Below are 22,955 nucleotides of genomic sequence, written 5' to 3'. Positions count from 1 at the left end.
CAGAAGTCATCTTAGGTAAAAAGGATGAGTTAGTACATAAAGACACCCTATCTTCATGAAATATCAGGGAAGAAGGCTTGGGTGAAAAGGGCCTTGAGCTCAGATATTCATCTAGCTGATGTAATGGGACCTAGGAAAAAGGTCTTCCAGGACAAACATTATGTCTCTAATGCACACACGTAACCTGTAAATGGTTCATCTCCCAGGACCATGCTTACACTTATCAAAGGTATCAGAACTTGTCAGAGATTTGGGATGCATGGCTAGGCTGAAAAAGGCCCTTGTGGTCATTAGACTAATAAACACCTATGAACCAAGTTTGAGGTCTTGCTTTATTTTACACGGTGAGATCTTTACATTTTTTTTACTTTGATATAATTTAGATGGTCAGTGTTCATAATTATTTTGGAATGTGTCACAGTTATATTACTTTAATTGCATGGCTTTAGTCAAATGATCTTTGAAACAGTATTTATGAAACATTCAAACACTGTCGATTATTCTGAAGTCTGTAATGGAAGTGGAGAAAAGCTTTTAATAAAAACAAACATTTCTTCAGTGGTGTTGCTAGTGGTTTTTAGCTGCTGGTTTTGTTTATGGACATGCTGATTTGTGGTTTTAACACAAGCTGGATTTGGTTAAACTCTCAACTTTCGGCAAACCATGGCTCAAACACACATCACACTAATAAGGGAGCGTTGTTGACCAAGCACATCAGCTGTCAGTAGAGTGGTTATTCTTATGAATGATGAATCATCAAAACTTGTTACATAACCAGCCTAGGCAATTTAACAAAAATACTCCCCTCCCCCTTAAAGAAGAAAACTTCTTCATCGAGGTGATAAGTCTAAATGACTAAAAGGAAACAAATGGGTTGAGAAGTTTAATGGTCATGCAGGTCCAAAAAAAAGTGGCTGATTAGTTTACTAATACAAATTACCAACACACACTGGCTTTATTAAAGTGTCTACATACACACAATCAAATTAATCAGAAGGGATATCCCAAATACTTAAAATTAGTTTGGTGTGCTGTCAGGTGAAAAACATTGATGTATTTAATCTGCCTTTTTCCCCAACTAATTAATAAACAGCCCTTGTTCAAGTCCCGATTCCAAGCATTCATGGTGACTTTTTAGACTACACTTTTAACCCATGTCTCTCACAATCACCTTGTCATTTTTTACCACATGACATCTGAAGCTACTCAAATATTAGGCATACTCTTTTTTATGAACCTATGAACCTTACTATGAACCATACTCTTTTTTAAATTAATACAATAATGCTGCCATGCAAAGAGGGAAGTTAGCAGACAGGACTGACTGTGCAGCATCTATTGTCCCACAAGCAAACAATCTTCTTTAGCAATTGAGAGTAACATGCAGAAAGTGAGACGGTACAGTAGCATGGGGCATATGTACTCTTATAGCCTGCTCATAGCAGGTGTCTATGTCTGCAGTCTTCCTATGATACAAAGAAACTACAGAGTAAAATGACAGCATACACAGCAGTGAGTGGGACCATACAAATGTGAACAAACATGCAACAGTTATGCAAGAAAGTACAGCTGTGTACACTTACCATAAATGTAGATGTTTGAGTGTATTCACTGTTGCACTCATTACATTTGGGGTAATCTGCTGGCAGGTTGCCCTCAGTCGGTCTGATTAACAAAGTCTTGGGTCCTGCGTTGGTTGCTGTCCCTTCTTCCATGATGTCAGGTCGTCAGGGGTATAAAACATGCAGCCGACGTCATTACCTCAGTTTTTCTTGCCCCAAATGTCAGGTGCCCCCCCCCCCCCGAAAGGGGAGCAAAATATACAATTTAAATTACAGCAATATACCTCCAACCAAAAGCAAATACACCAAAAAGGCTTTTAAGCATAGTAACAGAAAGTAGAGGTATAGTCAGAGAAAAACAGGGGGCTGGAGGGAAGGTAACCAGGACTGCAACAGTGAATACACTCGAACATCTACATTTATGGTAAGTGTACACAACTGTACTATGTTCTTCGTGTTTCACTGTTGCAGTCATTACATTTGGGTAGATTCACAAAGCTATGGTTGGGAGGATGGATTTATACAGCATTAGGGACAGCTATAAGGCCCTGCAAGACAGCAGTGGCAAAGCCAGCTCTGGATTTAGAGAAAATTGGTAGATGATAATACTTGGTCTAAGTATGAACTGAACTCCAGGTAGCAGCTTCTAGAATATCCCTGGTATGAACACCTCTGGGAAAGGCTGCAGAAGTAGATGCAGCCCTGGTGGAATGAGATCTGATCCCCTGGGGGATAGGCTTTCCATGGTGCTTATAGCAGAAATGAATGCAATTGCTTATCCATTTAGAAATGGTTTGTTTTGAAATAGCCTTTCCCTCTGCTCCTGCAGCAAATGCTACCAGCAGTTGTTCAGATTTTCTTCGAGTTTTAGTCCTGTCCAAGTAGAATCTCAGTTGTCTGTGCACATCCAATGAATGCAGAATCCGTTCCCCTTTGGTCTGTGGATTGGGAAAGAAAGTTGGCAACTGAATGGACTGATTAAGAGCCACACTGGATACCACCTTGGGCATGAAGGATGGATTGGTCCTGAGTGACACCCTGTCCGCATGAAAGATGATGAAAGGCTCCACTGCCATAAGGGCCTGTAACTCAGATATCCTTCTAGCTGAAGTGGTTGCTAGAAGGAAGGCCGTTTCCCAAGAAAGAAATTTTAAGTCTGCAGTAGCAGCTGGCTCGAAAGGAGGCAGAGTGAGTTTCTCCAATACAAAGTTAAGGTCCCAGGCAGGGGTTGGAGCTCTCCTGGGTGGTCTCAAGTTCTTGGCCCCTCTGAGGCACTGCTTGAGCAGAGGATGAGAGAAGAGGGGATGTTCTGTGTTATAATGAGCTGAAATGGCTGAGGCGTGGATTTTAATGGAGGAAAAAGACAGGCCCTTGTGAAGCATCCGCGTTAAATATTGTAAAATCTGAGGTAAATTGGGCGCTGCTGTGCTCATTCCTTGAGATTGATTTCAAGCATAGAATCTTTTCCATTTGTCAGCATATGATTTTCTAGTACTAGGTCTTCTCGCCTCCGAGATGACATCCATCACAGGTTTGCCGAGGGATGCTAAGGGCAAATTTAAGTGATTAGCCAAGCTGCAAGGTTCAATGTAGGGAGCTGAGGGTGCAGAATTTGGTTTTCCTGCTGAGACAGTAAGGAAGGTGTCTGAGGCAGGTGCCATGGAGATATTTGTGACATACTGCGCAGGAGTGGGTACCAGTGTTGGCGTGGCCAGTCTGGAGCAATCAAAATCATTCTTGGTTTGTCCTGCTTGACTTTTAACATAATTTTACAGAGTAGAAGCAGAGGGGGAAAGGCGTAGACTAATAGGTTTTTCCAGCTGAAGGACAGAGCATCCACTTTCCAGGCTTTTTTGTGGGGAGGCCTTGCACAAAATTTGTCCAACTAGTAGTTCTGGGGGGAGGCAAATAGATCTATGTCTGGGCTCCCCCATTTGCTTATCAACATGTTGAAAATCCGTGGTTCCAGTCTCCACTCGTGTGGGTCCATAAGATTTCTGCTTAGTCTGTATGCCAGTATATTTAATTTTCTTGGCAGGAATTGAGTTTGTAGGTGCACTTGGTAGCTTAAGGCCGTGTTCCACAATGCCATGGCTAGTCTGCAGAGGGGTTAAGAATGTGTACCCCCCTCTTGCTTGTTTGTGTACCACATAACCGTAGTGTTGTCCGTCTTTACCATTAGTTGCCCTGGAAGAATATAGTCCTTGAAGGCTGTCAGAGCATTCTGTACAGCTAACATTTCTTTTTGATTGATATGTAAGTGCATTTGATTTGGGATCCATTTGCCCTGAATGCACTTCCCTGCCAGGTGAGCCCCCCATGCATAGTCTGATGCGTCTGTAGTTAGGGTTTGGGCGGCAGGGGGTAGTGTGAATGGCAGTCCCTTGTTTTGGTGGCAGGCCTCTGCCCACCATAGGAACTCCAGGTGAAGGCAAGGTATGATAGGAATCATTGTTTCCAGGCTGTGACAATGTTGACTCCATAGACTTTTTAAGTACCACTGAAGTTTCCTCATATGCAGTCTTGCATATGGAATTAGAAGAATGCATAAGGCCATGAACCCCAAGGCTTGCAGTATTTGTCTTGCAGATAGCAGCGTTTTTGTGGCCACTTGTTTGAAGTAAGTTACCAAATGAATTTGCTTTTCTGGCGTGAGGAAAGCCATCTGGGCAGTTGCATTCAACTTTGCACCCAGGAATGTAATCTGTTGAGAGGGTACCAGTTGTGATTTCTTTTCATTTACGGTGAACCCTGGACAAATTAGAACTCTTTTTACAAACGCCAGATGATTTAGGAGTATGGCCTGGTTTTCTGCCTGAATTAGACAATCGTCCAGGTATGGATATATTTGAATATTTCTTTGCCTGCAAAATGCAATTACTGAAGCCAGGCACTTTGTGAATACCCTGGGCGCAGGTAAGCTTCTTTTAAATCTAGAGTTGCCAACCAGGCATCTTTGCCTAGCATAGGAAGTAACTGGTGACGAGTCAGCATCTTGAATTTTGGAATCTCCAGAAAGGTGTTTAGAGTTGACAGGTCCAGAATTGGACACCATGATTTGTCTTTTCTGGGTACCAGGAAAAGCCTGGAATAGAAACCTTGTCCCTTTTCCTCTTCTGGTACCGGTTGAATAGTCTCCATGTTTAAGAGGGAAAGTACTTGTTTTTGAGCCTCTGCCACTGGTTTGGGGGCAGGTTTGGCCACCCATTTGGTGCTGGCAACGTGTGGAAATGAAATCTGTATCCCTGGGACACTATATTTAAAACCCATTTGTCCTGGGTTATGAGTTCCCAGTTTCTTGCATGAAAAGCAATCTTTCCCCCCAAAGGAGCGACTAAAAGGTAAGTGCTTGGTAATTTTAAAGGAAAGTAATTGAGACTGTTTACCATAGGGGGGTGTCTTATTTCCAGATTTGGAAGTGGAGGCCCCCCATTGCTTAGGTATGAGAGTCCCCTGGGACAACCTGGTGCTTTTGGTGTGTCTGGATTTGGCTTTAGAGGAGCTGGAAAGGACCAATTCTTGGTAGGCCAGTGCCTACTAAATCTTGGAGGTTGCACTTGTAAGAAATATCTTACAGTTTACATAGATTTAGCTTTATCTTCCATCTTTTTTTAATACTTCTTCAGCCTTATTGATTTAAAGGAGCATCCAACAATTTTGCTTTAACATGATCAGGCAGACATTGCTCCTTAAGCCAAGCATGCCTTCTAAGCACAGACCCAGTAACAGCAGCACTGCAAGAGGCCTCTAAAGAATCAAAACCACATTGCAAAGTATGTTTTCCAACTTGTTCAGCAGAATGCAATAAATGCTGTAAATATTTATTTTCCACACTGTCAGAAATCAACATAATTTTCTGTTTAAGCAGTCCAGTAATATGCTGTTGATACTTTAACATATGAAATTGGCAGTTTAAAGCCCTGATGGCAAAGGTTGCAGAAGTATAAACCTTTTTACCCCATATATCCAGCGCCCTGGATTCTCTATCAGAAGGGGTACGATTTTTAGCAGGAGAAACCTTAATGCTCTTAGGCCCTTGAGAAATGGTTTCAGGATCTGCAATAGGATTTTTGAAAAGGAACTTGTGGGACTCAGGAACCCTGTAGTATCTGTCTGGTTTGCAAGGAGCTGGAGGCAGGGAATCAGGGAGCATACTGGATCCCAAAAAGACATCAACAATGTCTAGCACAGGAGGTATGGCCAAAGGCATATGCTGAGGTAAAAAAAGAAAATCCCTAAGCCTCTTTTTTGAATCAGAGAAATCCTGACTTTCCCAGTGTAAATGCTCCTGTAAGGTATGTAAAGTTTCACCAAAAGAGAAATCCTCAGGGGGGGAAGCAGAGGGAATGGAATCCTCTGCATCAGAATCCTCATAAGTAGGTATGGACGAATACAGGTCATTAGAAGAGTCAGAAGAAATAGAATCCTGATTAGAAGATTCACAGTCAAGCTCAGGCCTAGGCCTCTTAGAAGGGGGGGGGGGGGTTAGGCATAGGGGCCTGAACATGTGGCCTGGGCGCCATTTTTTTCGACAGATCGAGATTTAGGCCTTAGTACTGAAGGTGGAATTGGTTTGCTATGCAAGTCTGTAGGCCTGAATACACCCTCAGAAGCCAGTGCCTGCACAGCGGCTCTGGACCCATCCAAGGTAAAGACATCTGCGGTTTCCATATTTGAAGTATCTCGCGGCATACCGGACTCCGAATGGGTCTCAGTAGAGGCCTGCGAGTCAGAAGTATCGGGCTGCGAAAGCACCTTAATGAAAACCGGCGAACTGGCGAATGGCTTAGGAGAAGCATCGTCGGCAGTTTTGGACCTTAACAGCCTGTCTCTGTCTTTATCTTTGTGTTTTTTTGAAATTCCGGTAGTCGGATGGCTAACTGACGTCACTTCAGGATAATTAAACTGAGAACCAAAATATTTAGAGGCAAAAATGTACCGATGACGGATAGTGCGTTGATTAAACCAAAAACCCTGGTTGACTAGCAAGGTGTATGAGCTCCTGAAAGCAAGGAATGCAGCCTTTATGTTTGGAGACAAGGATGCACTCAGAACAGCCAGAGCAAATCTGAAAAAAGGCGTGACAGAAGCAAAATGTGCCTACGGTAGGAAGATCCAGAGCTACTTCTCTGACCAAAAAGACTCCAGGTGCTTATTACAAGGTATCCAACAAACAGACTGCAGGCCCTTATCTTCACATTGTGAGGACAACAAGGAATTCCTTAACATGCTCAATGTCTACTTCAGTAGATTCGAAGAAGGGAACAAAACAGCAAAGACAATGCCTACCAGTCAAAACAAAGTGACTCTCACCCTCAACCTAGCCGAGGTCCAGAGGACATTGTGCAGGGTTAACCCGAGAAAAGCAGCTGGGCCTGACAACATCCTTGGGCGAGTACACAGAGACTGCAATTCAATTATATCTCAATGACTACTACCCTGTAGTCCTAACTTCCATTGTGAGGAAGAGCTTTGGGAAGCTGGTCAAAGATGCAATAATATCTAAGTTACCTGCGGATCATGACCTGCTGCAGTTTGCATACTAAGCAAACCGCTCCACTGTGGACACCATAGCACTGGCACTTGACATTGCTGGACCATCTAGAAAGTAAAAACAGCTACATGATGTTACTATTCATTGACTTCAGCTCTGCTTTTAAAACAGTCATCATTATACAACTGGTAAGGAAGCTCCTTCAACTAGTCATCAACACACCACTTTTGCAAATGGATTCTGGACTTTCTCATGGACACACCTCAGAATGTGTGCATAGGAAATAACTCCTTGGATAGCATCACTCTGAAAACTGCAGTTCCTCAAGGCTATGTACTGAGTCCCTTTCTGTTCACCCTGCTAGCACAAGACTGCACAGGAAGGTACAACAGTAACCACAATATCAAGTTTGCTGATGATACAAATAGTGGTGGGCCTCATCAGCAACAATGATGAGGCAGCTTACAGATTTGAGATGAAACAACCGATTACCTGGTGTGACAGTAACAACTTAGCACTAAATGTGAACAAGACAAAGGAAATAATTGTTGACTACAGGAAAAAAACAAAAGGAACATTCTCCTCATCATCAATGGAGAAAAAGTGGAGAGAGTGGGAAGCACAAAGTTTCTGGGGCTGCATATTCATGAGGACTTGTCATGGTCTACCAATACAAATGCCATTGTCAGGAAGGTACATCAGAGGCTGCACTTTTTGGGAAGGTTGAGGACAGTAAACATGCCTTCAACAGTTCTCAAAACCTTCTATAGAGGTACAGTAGAAAGCATCCTGACAAAACCTCACAGTATGGTACGGAAGCTGCTTTATCACTGAGCACAAGGCCAAAGTGTGAAGACAGCTGAGAGGATTATCAAGATCAGCTTACCAGCTACCCAGGACCTGCACTTGTTCAGATGTCTAGGCAGGGCCAAAGGAATAAATTCAGGACTGCACCCAACCAACTCACAAAACTGTTCATTTACCTATTATCTGGCAGGCTCATTAACACTTTTAAAGTGACCAAATTACAATTATATTTAAAGATAAGTCATAAAAGTGACCAGAGTACATGCCATTCATGTCAGTGCACCTGTTCAACCTTAGAACTGTAAGCAGAAGTTCAAATAACAAGCACTTAAAGTAAAATAGAGTCACAAACCAGACTTCAAGACAAGCATTGAAGCATGGTGCTGAAGAAATAAGTCAGTGGAACCACCATAGACTGCCCTTCATCATAAGGATTTAATTAAGTTTCCAAGCTAAGCTTTTCATCATTAGACAAAATATCCATATATTTAAGGACATTCTGCACGCACCAGCACTTCAAAAAGACATTAAATATTTACCTACCATACAATGGCTAGCCTTGGAATTGTAAACATTAAAGCAGGCTCATAGTCATCAATCAAATCTTGTGTGAGGTATCCAAGTTTTAAGGCCCTGCACAACACAAGGAGACAAAAAATACACCTTTAATGAGTATACAGAATCAAAGCTACAAACAGCATCTATAAGTTGGGGTTTTTTTGGGAAACAAAAATCACTGTTCCCAAAAAAAACAAAAAAAACAAAAAAAAAAAACAAACACACTAAACACTATTTTAAGTGGGGTGGGGGGGGGGGCTGTACCCCCACCCCCCCTACTTAAATATACCAACTCTGAGATCGCACTACAGTGCCGAAAATGACAGTGACTGAAACGGCCAAGCGACTTCTTTCCCAGGGAAAGAATTCACTTATATGCCGCTTCGTCATTTTGCGTTTTCGACAATTGAAGCTCGACCAAGACGCATTCGACAGAATGCTTCTTCGGTCTTCTGACAGGAATATTTTTTTTTAATATAGGCAATGTATACTCTATTACTACCATACATATTTTTTAAGAGTGACACTAAACTTGTACACAAAAAATAAGTTTAAAATATCTCCCTGTTCAGACAGTTTTCTGTATATATATCAGAAAGTAACTTTCAAGCATTAACCAAATGCAAATACAATTTAAGCTGAAGTCATTTATCGGACTGTTGAGCATGTTTAACTGAAACTGACAAAGAACAGCTTTAATAATCCTTGTAATAAGTTTTGCAATTAATACCAGTTACATGCAATTTTGTATTAAAAAAAGGAAACTTTAAAAGAAAACTAGAAAAGTCTAGCAAAGAAGAGGGAATATGCCGAATATGGAAGAATAGGAGAAAAGTACTAATACTGTACACACACATTTGGCTGTCAACTTTATTTGACTAATTTAACATTTGTTTACCGGGAAAGTCTGACTGGGACAGAGCCCATTTTCAGCAGAGGCCCAGGGAGAAACACTCTGGATGCATGTCTTTGGAATGTGGGAGGAAACTGGAGTACCTGCAGGAAACCCATGCAAACACAGGGAGGATGTTTAGACTCCGCACAGAAGGCACCCCAGCTGAGAATTGAACCAGAAAACTTCTTGCTGTGAGGTGGCAACACTAACCATTGCGGCACTGAAGGACAATGTCTTGACTGCAATCCAACTGTTCCAGGATTGAGCAACAGTTCAGGCACTGGAGGAAATGCTCGGGGGGGATGGCAGTGAGTGACAGATGGCTGTTTTCTTATCCTGGGGGTAAGAAGGGATAAAAGGCCCACTGCCTAGACTGACATTCATCAAAGGTTTGACATCTGGACATTCTGCAAAAATCTGGACAGTTAAGAGTTATGCCTGGTAGCCTGAAGGCATGGGGGGACTATAAAGTGTATTACTTTCCTACTGTCCAAAAATTAGATGGATGATAACTGACTACATAGCATCAGGGCAGGACATGCACATGCTTGTCATTAGGTACACACTTGGATCAGGTGTATGCAAAAGGAAGCATAACTACAAGGTTAGCATTGCAGATAAAGTCTGGGGATTAAGGGGTAAACAAATATCCTACATTAATGACAGTAGGGTACCTGGATTAAGGACAATAAGGGTACACCCTTAAATACAGGTGGCCCCACCCTCAGGTGGTGAAGTCAGACCCTTAGGCCAGTAAGTCAAAAGCTATCCTACTACTTGACTGTATTGATAAGGTAGCAGTGAGGCGCAGAGATCAATCTCACTATATGACTGCCAGGATGACAGCCTCGCCACAGGTTCACAGGTGTGTACTAGGCTAATGGCCTTGGAGCCTTTACAAGCCTAGCCCATAGGATTACCCCGGCATCGTGCCATCTGACCTTAGTTCCCAGTGCCTCTGTCGAGTAAAACCACTGGAGTAATCCCTGGGGCGAATTTTCTATTTCCCATCCAAGATTTCTCTTGAAGAGGGCCAGTGAGGTGCTCTGCTTGACATGTATGGGAAACAATGGCAAACAAGGACTGGTAGCATACTGCTCAACCTCTAAGTGCAAGAAATCTGGATAAAGCAAAAAATAATGGGGGGAAGGCTCAAAATCAAGGCTGGATTTTAAATACTGCTCTTATAAACTTAAAAAGCTGCTAGAATAACAGGTTTTCAGTCAGCATGCCTTTTCTGAATGATATGAAGTCTGAATCTCAAATATGTGTCATTATTTAGTGCATTCAATACCCAATGATTTGTCAGAAAACCACATTTTTTATGAGGAACAGATGAAAAATATGATGCATTTTGCAAAAATCTGGAAATAACGTGCACTATATTTCTACCATCAAAAAAATAAAATGGAGAGCAATTATTTGAAATGTAGACACTCAGTGTCGAGTCCTGGAATGTGGACAATGAATGACCAAAATTGCAGACTTAAATATTTTAAATTTGAGATTGGCATTTCTTAGAATATTACCTTATAACCAAGGTGTAGCAATCTTGAAATTGAGATATATATATATATATATATATATATATATATATACACACACACACACAGATATATAGATGTGTATACATATTTTATATATATATATATATATATATATATATATATATATATATATATATATATATATATATAAATAATCTATATATCTATATAAAAATCCACGCACACACATAGATGTATAGATGTGTGTGTGTATGTGTGTACACACACACACATATATGGGTCCACTTTTAAATTTCAAAACACCAAAATCTCGAGTTTTGAGATAACTAACTCAAACATCGAAATTTTGGTATCTCGAAACTTAAAAGTGAAAAAAAAAAAAGACAGCTACAATAATGTTTTTGCAGGGCGGCAAGCCCCCCCCCTGCACCCCCCTCACACCTGCCTACTTAAATATACCAACTCCGACATCGTGCTACAATGAAGAAAATGGTAATGCTCCCGTTCCACTTGCCACTTTCTTCACTGCAGAGCGATCTTGGAGTTGGTATATTAAAGTAGGGGGGTGCAGGGGGGATTGCCCCCTTGCAAAAACATTTTAACTTTTTTTTTTTTGTTCACTTTTAAGTTTTGAGATACCAAAATCTCAGTGTTATGAGTTCAGTATCTCAAAACTCGAGATTTTGGTATTTTGAAATTTAAAAGTGGACCCATATATATATATATATATATATATATATATATATATATATATATATATGTATATATGTATATATTTACATTTCATATTTCCATACCGGATCAGTAGAGGCCCGGGTTAACAACGACCGCCACCAGTACTGTTAGCCAACAGGGTGCTGGCGGAAATTGGGCTACTGTTGGCCAAAGGAGAAGAGGAGGGGGAAGGCATGCCAGAAGGCAGGAAGAGAGTAGGAAGGTTAGGAGTGTAGTAGTGGGGGTAGGAACTTTGAATGTTGGCAGCATGACTGGTATAGGAAGAGATATGATGGAGAAAAGGAAGGTTGATATACTGTGCATGCAAGAGACCAGATGGAAGGGAAGTAAGGCCAGGTGTATAGGAGGCGGGTTCAAATTGTTCTATCATGGTATGGATGGCAGGAGAAATGGTGTAGGGGTTATCCTAAAGGAACAGTATGCCAAAAGTGTTTCGGAGGTGAAGAGAGTGTCTGATAGAGTGATGTTTATAAATGCTTGAAATTGATGGTGTAATGATGAATGTTGTTAGTGCATATGCTCCACAAGTGCAATGGATGAGAAAGAAATATTTTGGAGCGAGTTGGATGAAGTGGTGGTGAGTGTACCTTAGGGTGAGACTAGTGATTGAAGTGGACTTCAATGGGCATGTTGGTGAAGTGAACAGAGGGGATGAGGAAGTGATGGGTAGGTATGTTGTTAAGGAGAGGAATGCAGAAGGACAGATGATTATGGATTTTGTAAAAAGGATGGAATTGGCTGTGGTGAATACGAATTTTAAGAAGAGGGAGGAGCATAAGGTGACGTACAAGAGTGGAGGAAGATGCACACAGGTGGATTATATCCTATGTAGGAGGGCTAGTCTGAAGGAGATTGAAGACTGTAAAGTGGTGACAGGGGAAAGTGTAGTTAAGCAGCAAAGAATGGTGGTCTGTAGGATAATGTTGGTGATCAAGAAGAGGAGGAGGAGTGTGAAAGCAGTGCCAAGGATTAAATGGTGGAAGTTAAAAAAGCGTGATTGTGAGGTGGAGTTAAGGGAAGAGTTAAGACAGGTACTGGGAGGCCCAGTAGCTGGGTAACTACAGCAGAGCTAGAAAGGGAGACTGCTAGAAAGGTGCTTGGTGTGACATCTGGACAGAGGAAGGAGGACAAGGAGACCTGGTGGTGGAATGAGGAAGTACAGGAGAGTATACAGAGGAAGAGGCTGGCAAAGAAGAAGTGAGATTGTCAAAGAGATGAAGAAAGTAGACATGAGTATAAGGAGATGAGGCACATGGCAAAGAGAGAGGTGGTGAAGGCTAAGGATAAGACATATGGAGAGTTGTATGAGAGATTGGACACTAAACAGGGAGAAAAGGACCTGTACCAATTGGCTAGACAGAGGGACAGAGCTGGGAAAGATGTGCAGCAGGTAAGGGTGATAAAGGATAGTGAGGGAAACGTACTCACAAGTGAAGAGAGTGTGTTGAGTAGATGGAAAGAGTACTTTGAAGGGTTGATGCATGAAAAGAATTAGAGAGAGAGAGAAGGTTGGATGATGTGGGGATAGTGAATCCGGAAGTGAAACAGATTAGCAAGGAGGAAGTAAGGACAGCTATGAAGAGGATGAAGAATGGAAAGGCTGTTGGCCCAGATGACATACCAGTGGAAGCATGGAGGTGCTTAGGAGAAATGGCAGTGGAATTTTTAACCAGATTGTTTAATGAAATTTTGGAAAGAAAGAGGATGCCTGAGGAGTGGAGAAAAGGTGTTTTGGTACCTATCTTTAAGAATAAGAGTGATGTGCAGAGCTGCAGTAACTACAGAGGGATAAAACTGATCAGTCACAGCTTGAAGTTATGGGAAAGAGTAGTGGAAGCTAAGTTAAGAAGGGAGGTGATGATAGTGATCAGCAGTATGGTTTCATGCCAGGAAAGAGCACTACAGATGCAATGTTTGCTCTGAGAGTGTTGTTGGAGAAATACAGAGAAGGTCAGAAGGAGTTGCATTGTGCCTTTGTGGACTTAGAGAAAGCATATGACAGGGTGCCTAGAAAGGAGTTGTGGTATTGTATGAGGAAGACGGGAGTGGCAGAGAAGTATGTAAGAGTGGTACAGGATATGTACGAGGGTAGTGTGACATTAGTGAGGACTGCGGTGGGAGTGACAGCTATGTTTAAGGTGGAGGTGGGATTACATCAAGGATCAGCTCTGAGACCTTTCTTGTTTGCAGTGATGATGGACAGGTTGACAGATGAGATCAGACAGGAGGCGCCGTGGACTATGATGTTTGCAGATGACATTGTGATATGTAGTGAGAGTAGGGACCAGATTGAGGAGACCCTGGAGAGGTGGAGATATGCTTTAGAGAGGAGAGGAATGAAGGTCAGCAGGGCTAAAACAGAATATATGTGTGTAAATGAGAGGGAGGGTAGAGGAATGGTGAGGATGCAGGGAGTAGAGTTGGTAAAGGTGGATGAGTTAAGTACTTGGGATCAACAGTTCAGAGTAATGGTGAGTGTGGAAAAGAGGTGAAGAAGAGAGTACAGGCAGGGTGGAATGGGTGGAGAAGAGTGTCAGGAGTGATTTGTGACAGACGGGTACCAGTAAGAGTGAAAGAGAAGGTCTACAAGAGTGTAGTGAGACCAGCTATGTTATATGGGTTGGAGACGGTGGCATTGACAAAAAGGAAGGAGTCAGAGCTGGATGTGGCAGAGTTAAATATGTTAAGATTTGCACTGGGTGTGACTAGGATGGATAGGATTAGGAATCAGTACATTTGAGGGTCAGCTCAGGTTGGACAGTTTGGAGACAAAGCAAGAGAGGTGAGATGGCGCTGGTTTGGACATGTGCTGAGGAGGGATCTTGGGTATACTGGGAAACTGATGCTAAGGATGGAGCTGCCAGGTAGGAGGAAAAGAGGAAGGCCTAAGATGAGGTTTATGGATGTGGTAGGACATGCAGGCAGCTGGTGTGAAAGAGCATGAGGCAGAGGACAGGAAGAAATGGAAACAGATTATCCTCTATGGTGACCCCTAACGGGAACAGCCGAAAGAAGATGATGACGATATATATATATATATATATATATATATGAGAGATGTACGTATGTGTGTGTGTGTGTGTGTGTGTATATATATATATATATATATATATATATATATATATATATATATATATATATATATATATGGGTCTACTTTACATACCCGAAACATTATTCACCAACACTCCATTGACCGACACCTAAAGACCGACAGTACGAGATACCGAAACTGTAACACACCGTATAAGTGTACCATACATCTACAGGGAAGTAGCCTACCATGATCAGTATTTGTGAAACCTCCTCAAATACATCACCAATACTGTGATACTGCTCACAAATACTGATCATGGTAGGCTACTTCCCTGTAGATGTATTCCAAATAAAAACTCGTATGGACAAACCTTAGAAAAACACAAAGAGAGTGCTCCGCAGCCAAAGTAGCCAAAAGCCTTAATGCAATTTTATTAAACCAAGAAACAAACAGCGTTTTCGCTACTACGTAAATGTAGCTTCATCAGAGGCTGAAAACACAAAAAAGGCGCCAACCAGAATTTATATTACAGGCAGCCTTATTAAAATCAGCTGGTATATGTATTACATCACTTCCTTAAAGTATTTAGATGTTCACCAAAAGCTATTTCTCAAAACGTTTCAACAAACATCTGTAATATCTCTTACCCTTCCAATAAAAACAGGTATATATAAAAAATTAGTACATATAAAATTAATGCATTTGAAATAAATGCATCTAAGCTCATTTAAAATAAAATAAAATAGTACACTTGTGTATAACCCTAATAATAATATAGTATACAAAAAATAATATAGTATACAAAAAATCATCCTATATACTGAATAAAATCTTTTACTCCATACTGGATAAAAAATTTATTTGATCCATGTGGTAAGAACATTCATGTTATAATAATAACAAATCAACGAAGATAAGATCTATATTTTAACACAGGGGCTATGTTGCAGCTTTCGTTTAAGCCTGGCATGTTAAAGGCATCTAGTTTAAGCTGCCAATGTAATTCCAAAATTTCTAATAATAAAGAAATAGGTCCTCCCCTGATAGACGTGTGTTTACAGTCGATACCCATAAACACAAAATTATGCCCATGATTAGAAACCACATGTTTGGCAAGTGCATTCTCACTTTTTTTATTTCTAATTGCATATATATGTTGATATATGCGCTCTCTGAATTTTCTATCAGTTTTTCCGACATAAAATGCCGGACAACATACACAGAGAGCGACATATATAACAGATTTTGTGTTACAATCTATTCTACTGTTTATCCAGTATTTTTTGTGACCAATGCTAAACGAACTCCCAGTTCGCAAAACATGACACCAGTTGCAGGACCCACAAGTGAAGCATCCTTTTGTTTTTTGGAAAGCTTGGCCTGGTACATTTGTTTGTAATAATTCCTTGATATTGTAACCTCTCCTAAATGTGAACCTTGGTTTATCACCAAGTTTCTCAACTAAAAAGGAATTATTAGTAATGAAATACCAGTTCTTAACGATAATGTCTGATATTTCTTTTGAATTCAAACTAAAGACAGTAGAAAAGGACAAGGTGAAGTCCCTTCTAGGTTCCTCAATCACAGTAACAGGACTAAGACCTGTACTTACCATTTCAGTTACCATATCTTGTTCACTTGGATTTACAAGCCTATGATCAAATATTAAGGGGCAAATAATCCCATTCCTTCTTTTATTAGAAACTTCTAATATCATTTCTTCTATGACTAAGGGTGGGTAACCCCTGTCCAAGAAAAATTCACTAAGGACTGTACATTCTTCCTCAAAATCTTTAAGTTCACTACACATCCTAACTGCCCTAATTAGTTGCCCTTTAATAATAGCTTTTTTTAGTTTGTATGGATGGGCACTTGTGTAGTGTAGGAATGAATTAATGTAAGTGTCCTTACGATAGATGGATGAAATAAATCTTAGATTCCTTATATCTTTTTTCAGTTTCACATCCAAATAATCTATCTCACAAATATCAAATTTAGAAGTAAACCTAAGGAATGTTGTTGTACTGTTGAAATAATCAATCAACGACCGTGCCTCTTCTTCATTGCCCTTGAACAGAATAAAAATGTCATCAAGGAATCTGGTATAATAACATATCCTATTTTTCCATGATGGATGGTTTAGGACAAATTTCCTCTCCCAGTGTGCCATAAACAAGTTGGCTACAATGGCCCCACACGGAGAGCCCATGGCAACGCCCTGTTTCTGGATAAAATATTCTTTTCCAAAAACAAAAAAGTTAGAGGACAGAACAATGTCTAAAAGTTCTGTAATGTTGTTGATCACATCTCTTGGAGCTTTTAATTCAGACAGTAACAACTCCAACCACTCTATAGCCTCCAAATGAGGTATTGAAGTGTATAAATCGACTACGTCGACTGTCACAAAGTTGTACTCACTGTCAAATTCAATGCTATTAATACTTTCTAAAAAGCTCCATGAGTCTTTACAAATACTTGGAAGATATTCCAAGTATTTGTTTAACATAGAATCTATATATTTGGCTGATGGATAAGAAATGGAAGACCTTCCATCAACTAATGCCCTCATAGGCGGATCCCCAAGATTCTTATGAATCTTGGGTATACCAAACATGACAGGCGTCCTTGGTTGAGTGATGTTAATATACTCATAAGTCTCAAGGTCTATTCTACCCTCAATAAAGAGGTCCCTATAGTAACCCTTAATCCTATGAATATTAGTATTCATTTCATTGAGGGATGAGTGATTATATGCCGGTGTGTCCAAAACCAATGACATTTTTTCATTGTAAAACTCATGTTCAAAGACAACAAGGCCCCCACCTTTGTCTGGTTTCATGACCCTGACAGAGGATTCCTTAAGTTGGTTTAGGGCCTGTAACTGGTCTTTTGAGATGTTAAAAATACTTTTCCTAACCCCCTTAGTTTTATCTAAATGTCTGATGTCTAATTCGCAGGCATTTTCAAAAATACGTAAGCCTACGTGCAACGGGGGATTAAAAGTGCTCGGAAGCTTTATAGCAACTCTATCTTCATTATTAGAATTGTTAAACAAAAGTTTGTAGATGTATGGTACACTTATACAGTAATGCTGAATATTACATGATTTGCTGTTAAGTGCAATTGTCGGGATTACGATCGTTGGCGTGTTACAGTTTCGGTATCTCGTACTGTCGGTCTTTAGGTGTCGGTCAACGGAGTGTCGGTGAATAACGTTTCGGGTATGTAAAGTAGACCCATATATATATATATATATATATATATATATATATATATATATATATATGTTCATAGGTAGGTACTAGGCTATCGGTCCAGGGGTGATCCCTGGGGTGTATTTCCTATTTCCCATCCACTCATCAAGATTTTTCTAGAAGAGTGCTAATGAAGAACTTTGCTTGACATAGATGGGTAGCCTGTTCCAGAGTATGGGAAGTCTCTGGGACAGGAATCTTTCCCTACGGCATGTCCTGTTTATTGTGGTAACAAGGTTTAGGTCCCTAGAGCGTGTAGCTCAGAGGGATTGGGATTTCTTTAGGTGTTGCATGTCCAACAGCTCTGGGTTTGACATAGCTTTATATGTTAGGCAGAGATCACCTCAGAGTAGGCGATATGCTACGGAGTGAAGCTGGAGTTTGTATATATATATATATATATATATATATATATATATATATATATATATATATATATATATATATATATATATATACACAAATATTTTATGTGCATATATATATATATATATTTATATATATATGTGTGTATGTATATATATATATATATATATATATATATAAAAAAACACAACATTTAGGGGTGGGGGGGGGGCTTTGCCCCCACATCATATGGTACACAGGGACTTATTCCCTGATAAATACAAGTTTAAATGAAAAAGGAGATGTTTGATATTCATTTTATCCTGTATTTTTGCTCTTTTATTTCTCATTTCCAGACTCTGCATTTAGAAACTCAACATTTCAACAGGAGCCAAGATGGAGAGCAGCCAAAGCAGAAAGTAGATAGGTAAGACAGAAAGCAGAATGCTTGTCCAGTGCCATAATGTTTCATTTCATTATCAAAAGCATACAATCAATGAAGCTGAGAGATGCAACGTAGGAAAAAGGAGGCAAAATCGTGTACGTATAAAGCAACATGAAAGCACTTGATGCTGACTCAAGGACCTTGTAACCAAGATGCACTGACACTACATTCTTGGGTACAGGCCCAAGGTAATAATATTAATTTGATAACCGATAACCAGGTTGGTGGCCTGATCCTGCTATTATTTTCAGCCACAATCAGGGCCAGTTACAGATACTTTTATCTGTAGTTTTGGAAAATAATGTTTTTATAGGTTGTCAACAGGTTTATAGGCAGGCACAGGGGGTAGCCATGGGCACCCCCTGTGCCAATACTTATGCTAACCTGGTTCTTTCTTTTTGGGAAAGAAATTTTATATTAGGTTGTGCTGAGTGGATGAGGTATGTGGTGGCCTATACACGATTTGTAGATGACATTTATTTTTTGGAGAGGTGACCATTTATCCCAGCAGAATTTTGTTGATTATCTACATTCCACCACTTCTTTCCTAAAGTTTACCCTGACTTACTCTGATTCGAGCATAGACTTTCTTGATGTTAGCTTAACACGAACTGATGAGGGTTTCTCTTCTGGTTTGCACAGGAAAGAATGTTGGAAGAATAGCTTACTGAGTTTCGACAGTATGCACCCCCGCTATATGTTTTCTAATATTATACAGGGGCAAGTTTGTAGGACATCGAGGTTAAGCATGGATGAATCTAACTTTGAGCATGAGATTAATGGTTTGAAGGAATGCTTCCAGAAGAGGGGGTATAATGAACACCTAGTGAAACGTGTTGTAGCTAAAGGAACACAGAATAGGAAAAGTAGGTTTAAACCTTGGCTGAGAAGTGAGGATAGTGAAGTGATGGTAGGGGCTAATCCTAGATTAAATGTAGAGTATCCAAAACTATATTTTACCTACAGTAGTAATATTGGTGATGTCAGGGATATAGTGAATAAGAACTGGAATATTCTTAGGGGTGACAACAGTTTGAGGGATATAATAGGGCCTTTCCCTAATTATGGCTATAGGCGAAACAAAAATCTTAAGGACTTGTTATGTGGGGAAAAGAGCATGGCTGTCCCCAAGCCGCTTATAAGTAAGAGGGGTAGTGTCCCATGTGGTAATTGCAAAGCGTGCCCTTATATTAATAGAAAGAATACTTTTATACACCCAGTAAGTGGTAAGATCTTTGAATTTAATGGCAGAGCCACCTGTAAGACTCCTAATATTGTATATATAGGGGAATGCACTCAGTGCTCTAGTTTCTATGTGGGCATGACCAATAACATGTTTAAGGTTAGGACTCTCCAACATCTGTCCTCCATTAGGAACAAAGATGTTCACAACGCTTTGTATAAACATGTTGAGGTGTGTCCTAGTCACTCTTTTGTGTTTAGAGCTGTGGCCAATGTTACATTGAATAATAGAGGAGGGGATATTAAGGCTCTTACAGAATCTTTGAAGTCACGCTGGATTATAGAGCTTATGGCACATAGGAATCCAGGCCTTAATGACTTGGTTCCTCTTAAACCCGCCCTACAAAGGAGGCGTGTTTTTTACTAATGTTTGATTGGATGTTTTATTAATGTTTGATTGGTTGTCACTATATTTAAAAGGTGTTTTTAAAATGCTTTTGTATGTCTGAAGAAGGGTCTTAACCCGAAAGCGCTAACTACTGGATTTCTCTGTGTGTTTTTATTAAAACTAAGTTAATACAGCAGTGTCCTGCCTTTCTTCTGTTTGCTGATATATATATATATATATATATATATATACACACACATATATATATATATATATATATATATATTTTATGTATGTATATATATATATATATATATATATATATATATATATATATATTTTATGTATATATATATATATATGTATATATATATATATATATATATATATATATATATATATATATATATATAAAAACACACAACATTTAGGGGTGTGGGGGGGCTTTGCCCCCACATCATATGGTACACAGGGACTTATTCCCTGATAAATACAAGTTTAAATGAAAAAGGAGATGTTTGATATTCATTTTATCCTGTATTTTTGCTCTTTTATTTCTGCATTTCCAGACTCTGCATTTAGAAACTCAACATTTCAACAGGAGCCAAGATGGAGAGCAGCCAAAGCAGAAAGTAGATAGGTAAGACAGAAAGCAGAATGCTTGTCCAGTGCCATAATGTTTCATTTCATTATCAAAAGCATACAATCGATGAAGCTGAGAGACGCAACGTAGGAAAAAGGAGGCAAAATTGTGTACGTATAAAGCAACATGAAAGCACTTGATGCTGACTCAAGGACCTTGTAACCAAGATGCACTGACACTACATTCTTGGGTACAGGCCCAAGGTAATAATATTAATTTGATAACCGATAACCAGGTTGGTGGCCTGATCCTGCTATTATTTTCAGCCACAATCAGGGCCAGTTAGGCATAGACAAATTTCTTCAGGTAGGTACAATCATATGACATTGTGCAATGTAATGCGTGCAACTTGCACATTTGGAGAAACATATGCTTTAAGTACAATATGGCACAATAAAGACAGAAAGGATCAAAATGTAATGAGTATCTAATAAAATTAAATCACTTACAATGAATATGTGGAGGGCAGAAATCTACCCTACAGGACTAGGCAAGCCTAAGATGTAAGGGATGGAAGTCACAATGTTGTCAAAACTGGCAAACAGGAAAGTAAAGGCTCTGGAAGCAAAAAGAGAAGTTAGGCTGTCAATGGACTAGTAACTAAATGGAATGAGATGAAAGGGAAAAGGAGAGTGCAGTCAAAACCCGATTTAATTACTTAAAGTACTGAAGTTAGATAATCTGAACCTGAATATAGGAGGGTAATAAGTAGATTTTAAACCCTGTACTACATGAGAATTACCAAAATCAATGTGTGATGTTAAAGAAAGAAGCAATATACCACAAAACAATGCAGGAGACGGCAGGAGATTTAACAAGCTCCTTGGATGGTCTCCAAATCAAGAAAGCTTAGAATACTTGCATGGAAATGCTTATACTACTGTTTTTACACTCTGGACAAATTAAGCAATATGTTCACACAAGTGAACAAGAGATGTTGAGAGTTGTAGGCAAGATGCGACTGGTGTCACATGTTTTGCGCTTGTTCAGAATTGGAAGAATTCAAGGATGAACTGCAGAGAATTTACAAAAACATTTTGGGGAGTGTTAACAAGATTATTCTGTGTTGACAAGGGGTTACGACATTAGCACAATTGCTTAGGCTTCTAGCTAGGGGTACAATGAAACGAAAACAGAAACCTGACAATGTGCCCAACATACTTAATATATGTAAAACAATGAAGACACTGATTAATTTAGAGATGAATAGCGCTTAAAATAGTTCCTCGAGAATCAACAAAAATGGAAAATATGGTCACAAGTAACAAATATAAAATGGAGTTAGCACAAAACAGTCTGGCATTAAACCTTGAACAAGAACTGAAGAGAAAGTTCCAAAAGTTATGATGAGATAACACAAGAAGCAGCAAGACAGAGTAGGAATAGTAAAAGCTTATAAAGAAAATGTCAGAGGATAGTATCCTTTTCTGCTGTTGGGGGAAATTGCAGCAGAAAGCAAGATCAACTAACTTCAGTTATTTTTTTTCTTTCATTCCACTTTGTCCAAGCCATGCATGAAGACTGCACAGTCTTGTACAGTGGTTTATTTGTTTACCACTTGACAAACAGAAGTATTTTCCTTACCAAGACGAGCACATGATCGAAGATGGAATCATCACTAACAGTCCTAAAGTAGTTATTCTTTCAGCATTACAACAGGAATATATCCAGATTTTTGCATCATGGTCACCTGGGTACTGATTCAACCAAAAGAAGGGCAAAAGGCATAGTATTTTGGCCTTCTACGTCAAAAGATATAAAGAAGGAAACTCTACCATGTTCTATTTTCAACAGTACTAAATTCCACCAAAAAGAACCACTTCAGCTAAACCAGATTCCTGAATTACTATGGTTGACGATTGCTACTGATATTTTTGAATGGAATGGTCAGCATTACTTGGTAGACTCTTACTCGAACTGGTTTGAAATTGACCTTCTTCCTAACAATGTCTAGCACTGTCATTACAAAACCGAAGAGACATTTTTCTGTCCATGGTAGTCCTCACAAAGTTGTATCTGACAATGGTACACAGTTTACAAGTCAGTAGTTCAAGAAATTTGCTGTGTCATGGGACTTTGCCCATGTCACTAATAGTCCTGAG

At 39.7% G+C, this 22,955-nt stretch overlaps 1 protein-coding gene across 1 annotated transcript in view; it reads right to left on the bottom strand.

The window, feature by feature from the left end:
- ZFYVE28 (zinc finger FYVE-type containing 28) overlaps window positions 1–22,955 on the bottom strand; it is a 2,243,904-nt gene that overhangs the window by 1,036,708 nt on the left and 1,184,241 nt on the right. The window contains exon 6 of the mRNA XM_044062894.1: window positions 8,407–8,496. Within this exon, the coding sequence (XP_043918829.1) occupies window positions 8,407–8,496 (90 nt within the window). The remainder of the gene's footprint in view (window positions 1–8,406; window positions 8,497–22,955) is intronic.

This window comes from Protopterus annectens, chromosome 2.part1 (assembly GCF_019279795.1).
Source record: "Protopterus annectens isolate FY-2018-M chromosome 2.part1, PAN1.0, whole genome shotgun sequence".
Taxonomy (NCBI): Eukaryota; Metazoa; Chordata; order Ceratodontiformes; family Protopteridae; genus Protopterus; species Protopterus annectens.
This window is presented reverse-complemented; position numbering and strand designations above follow the sequence as displayed.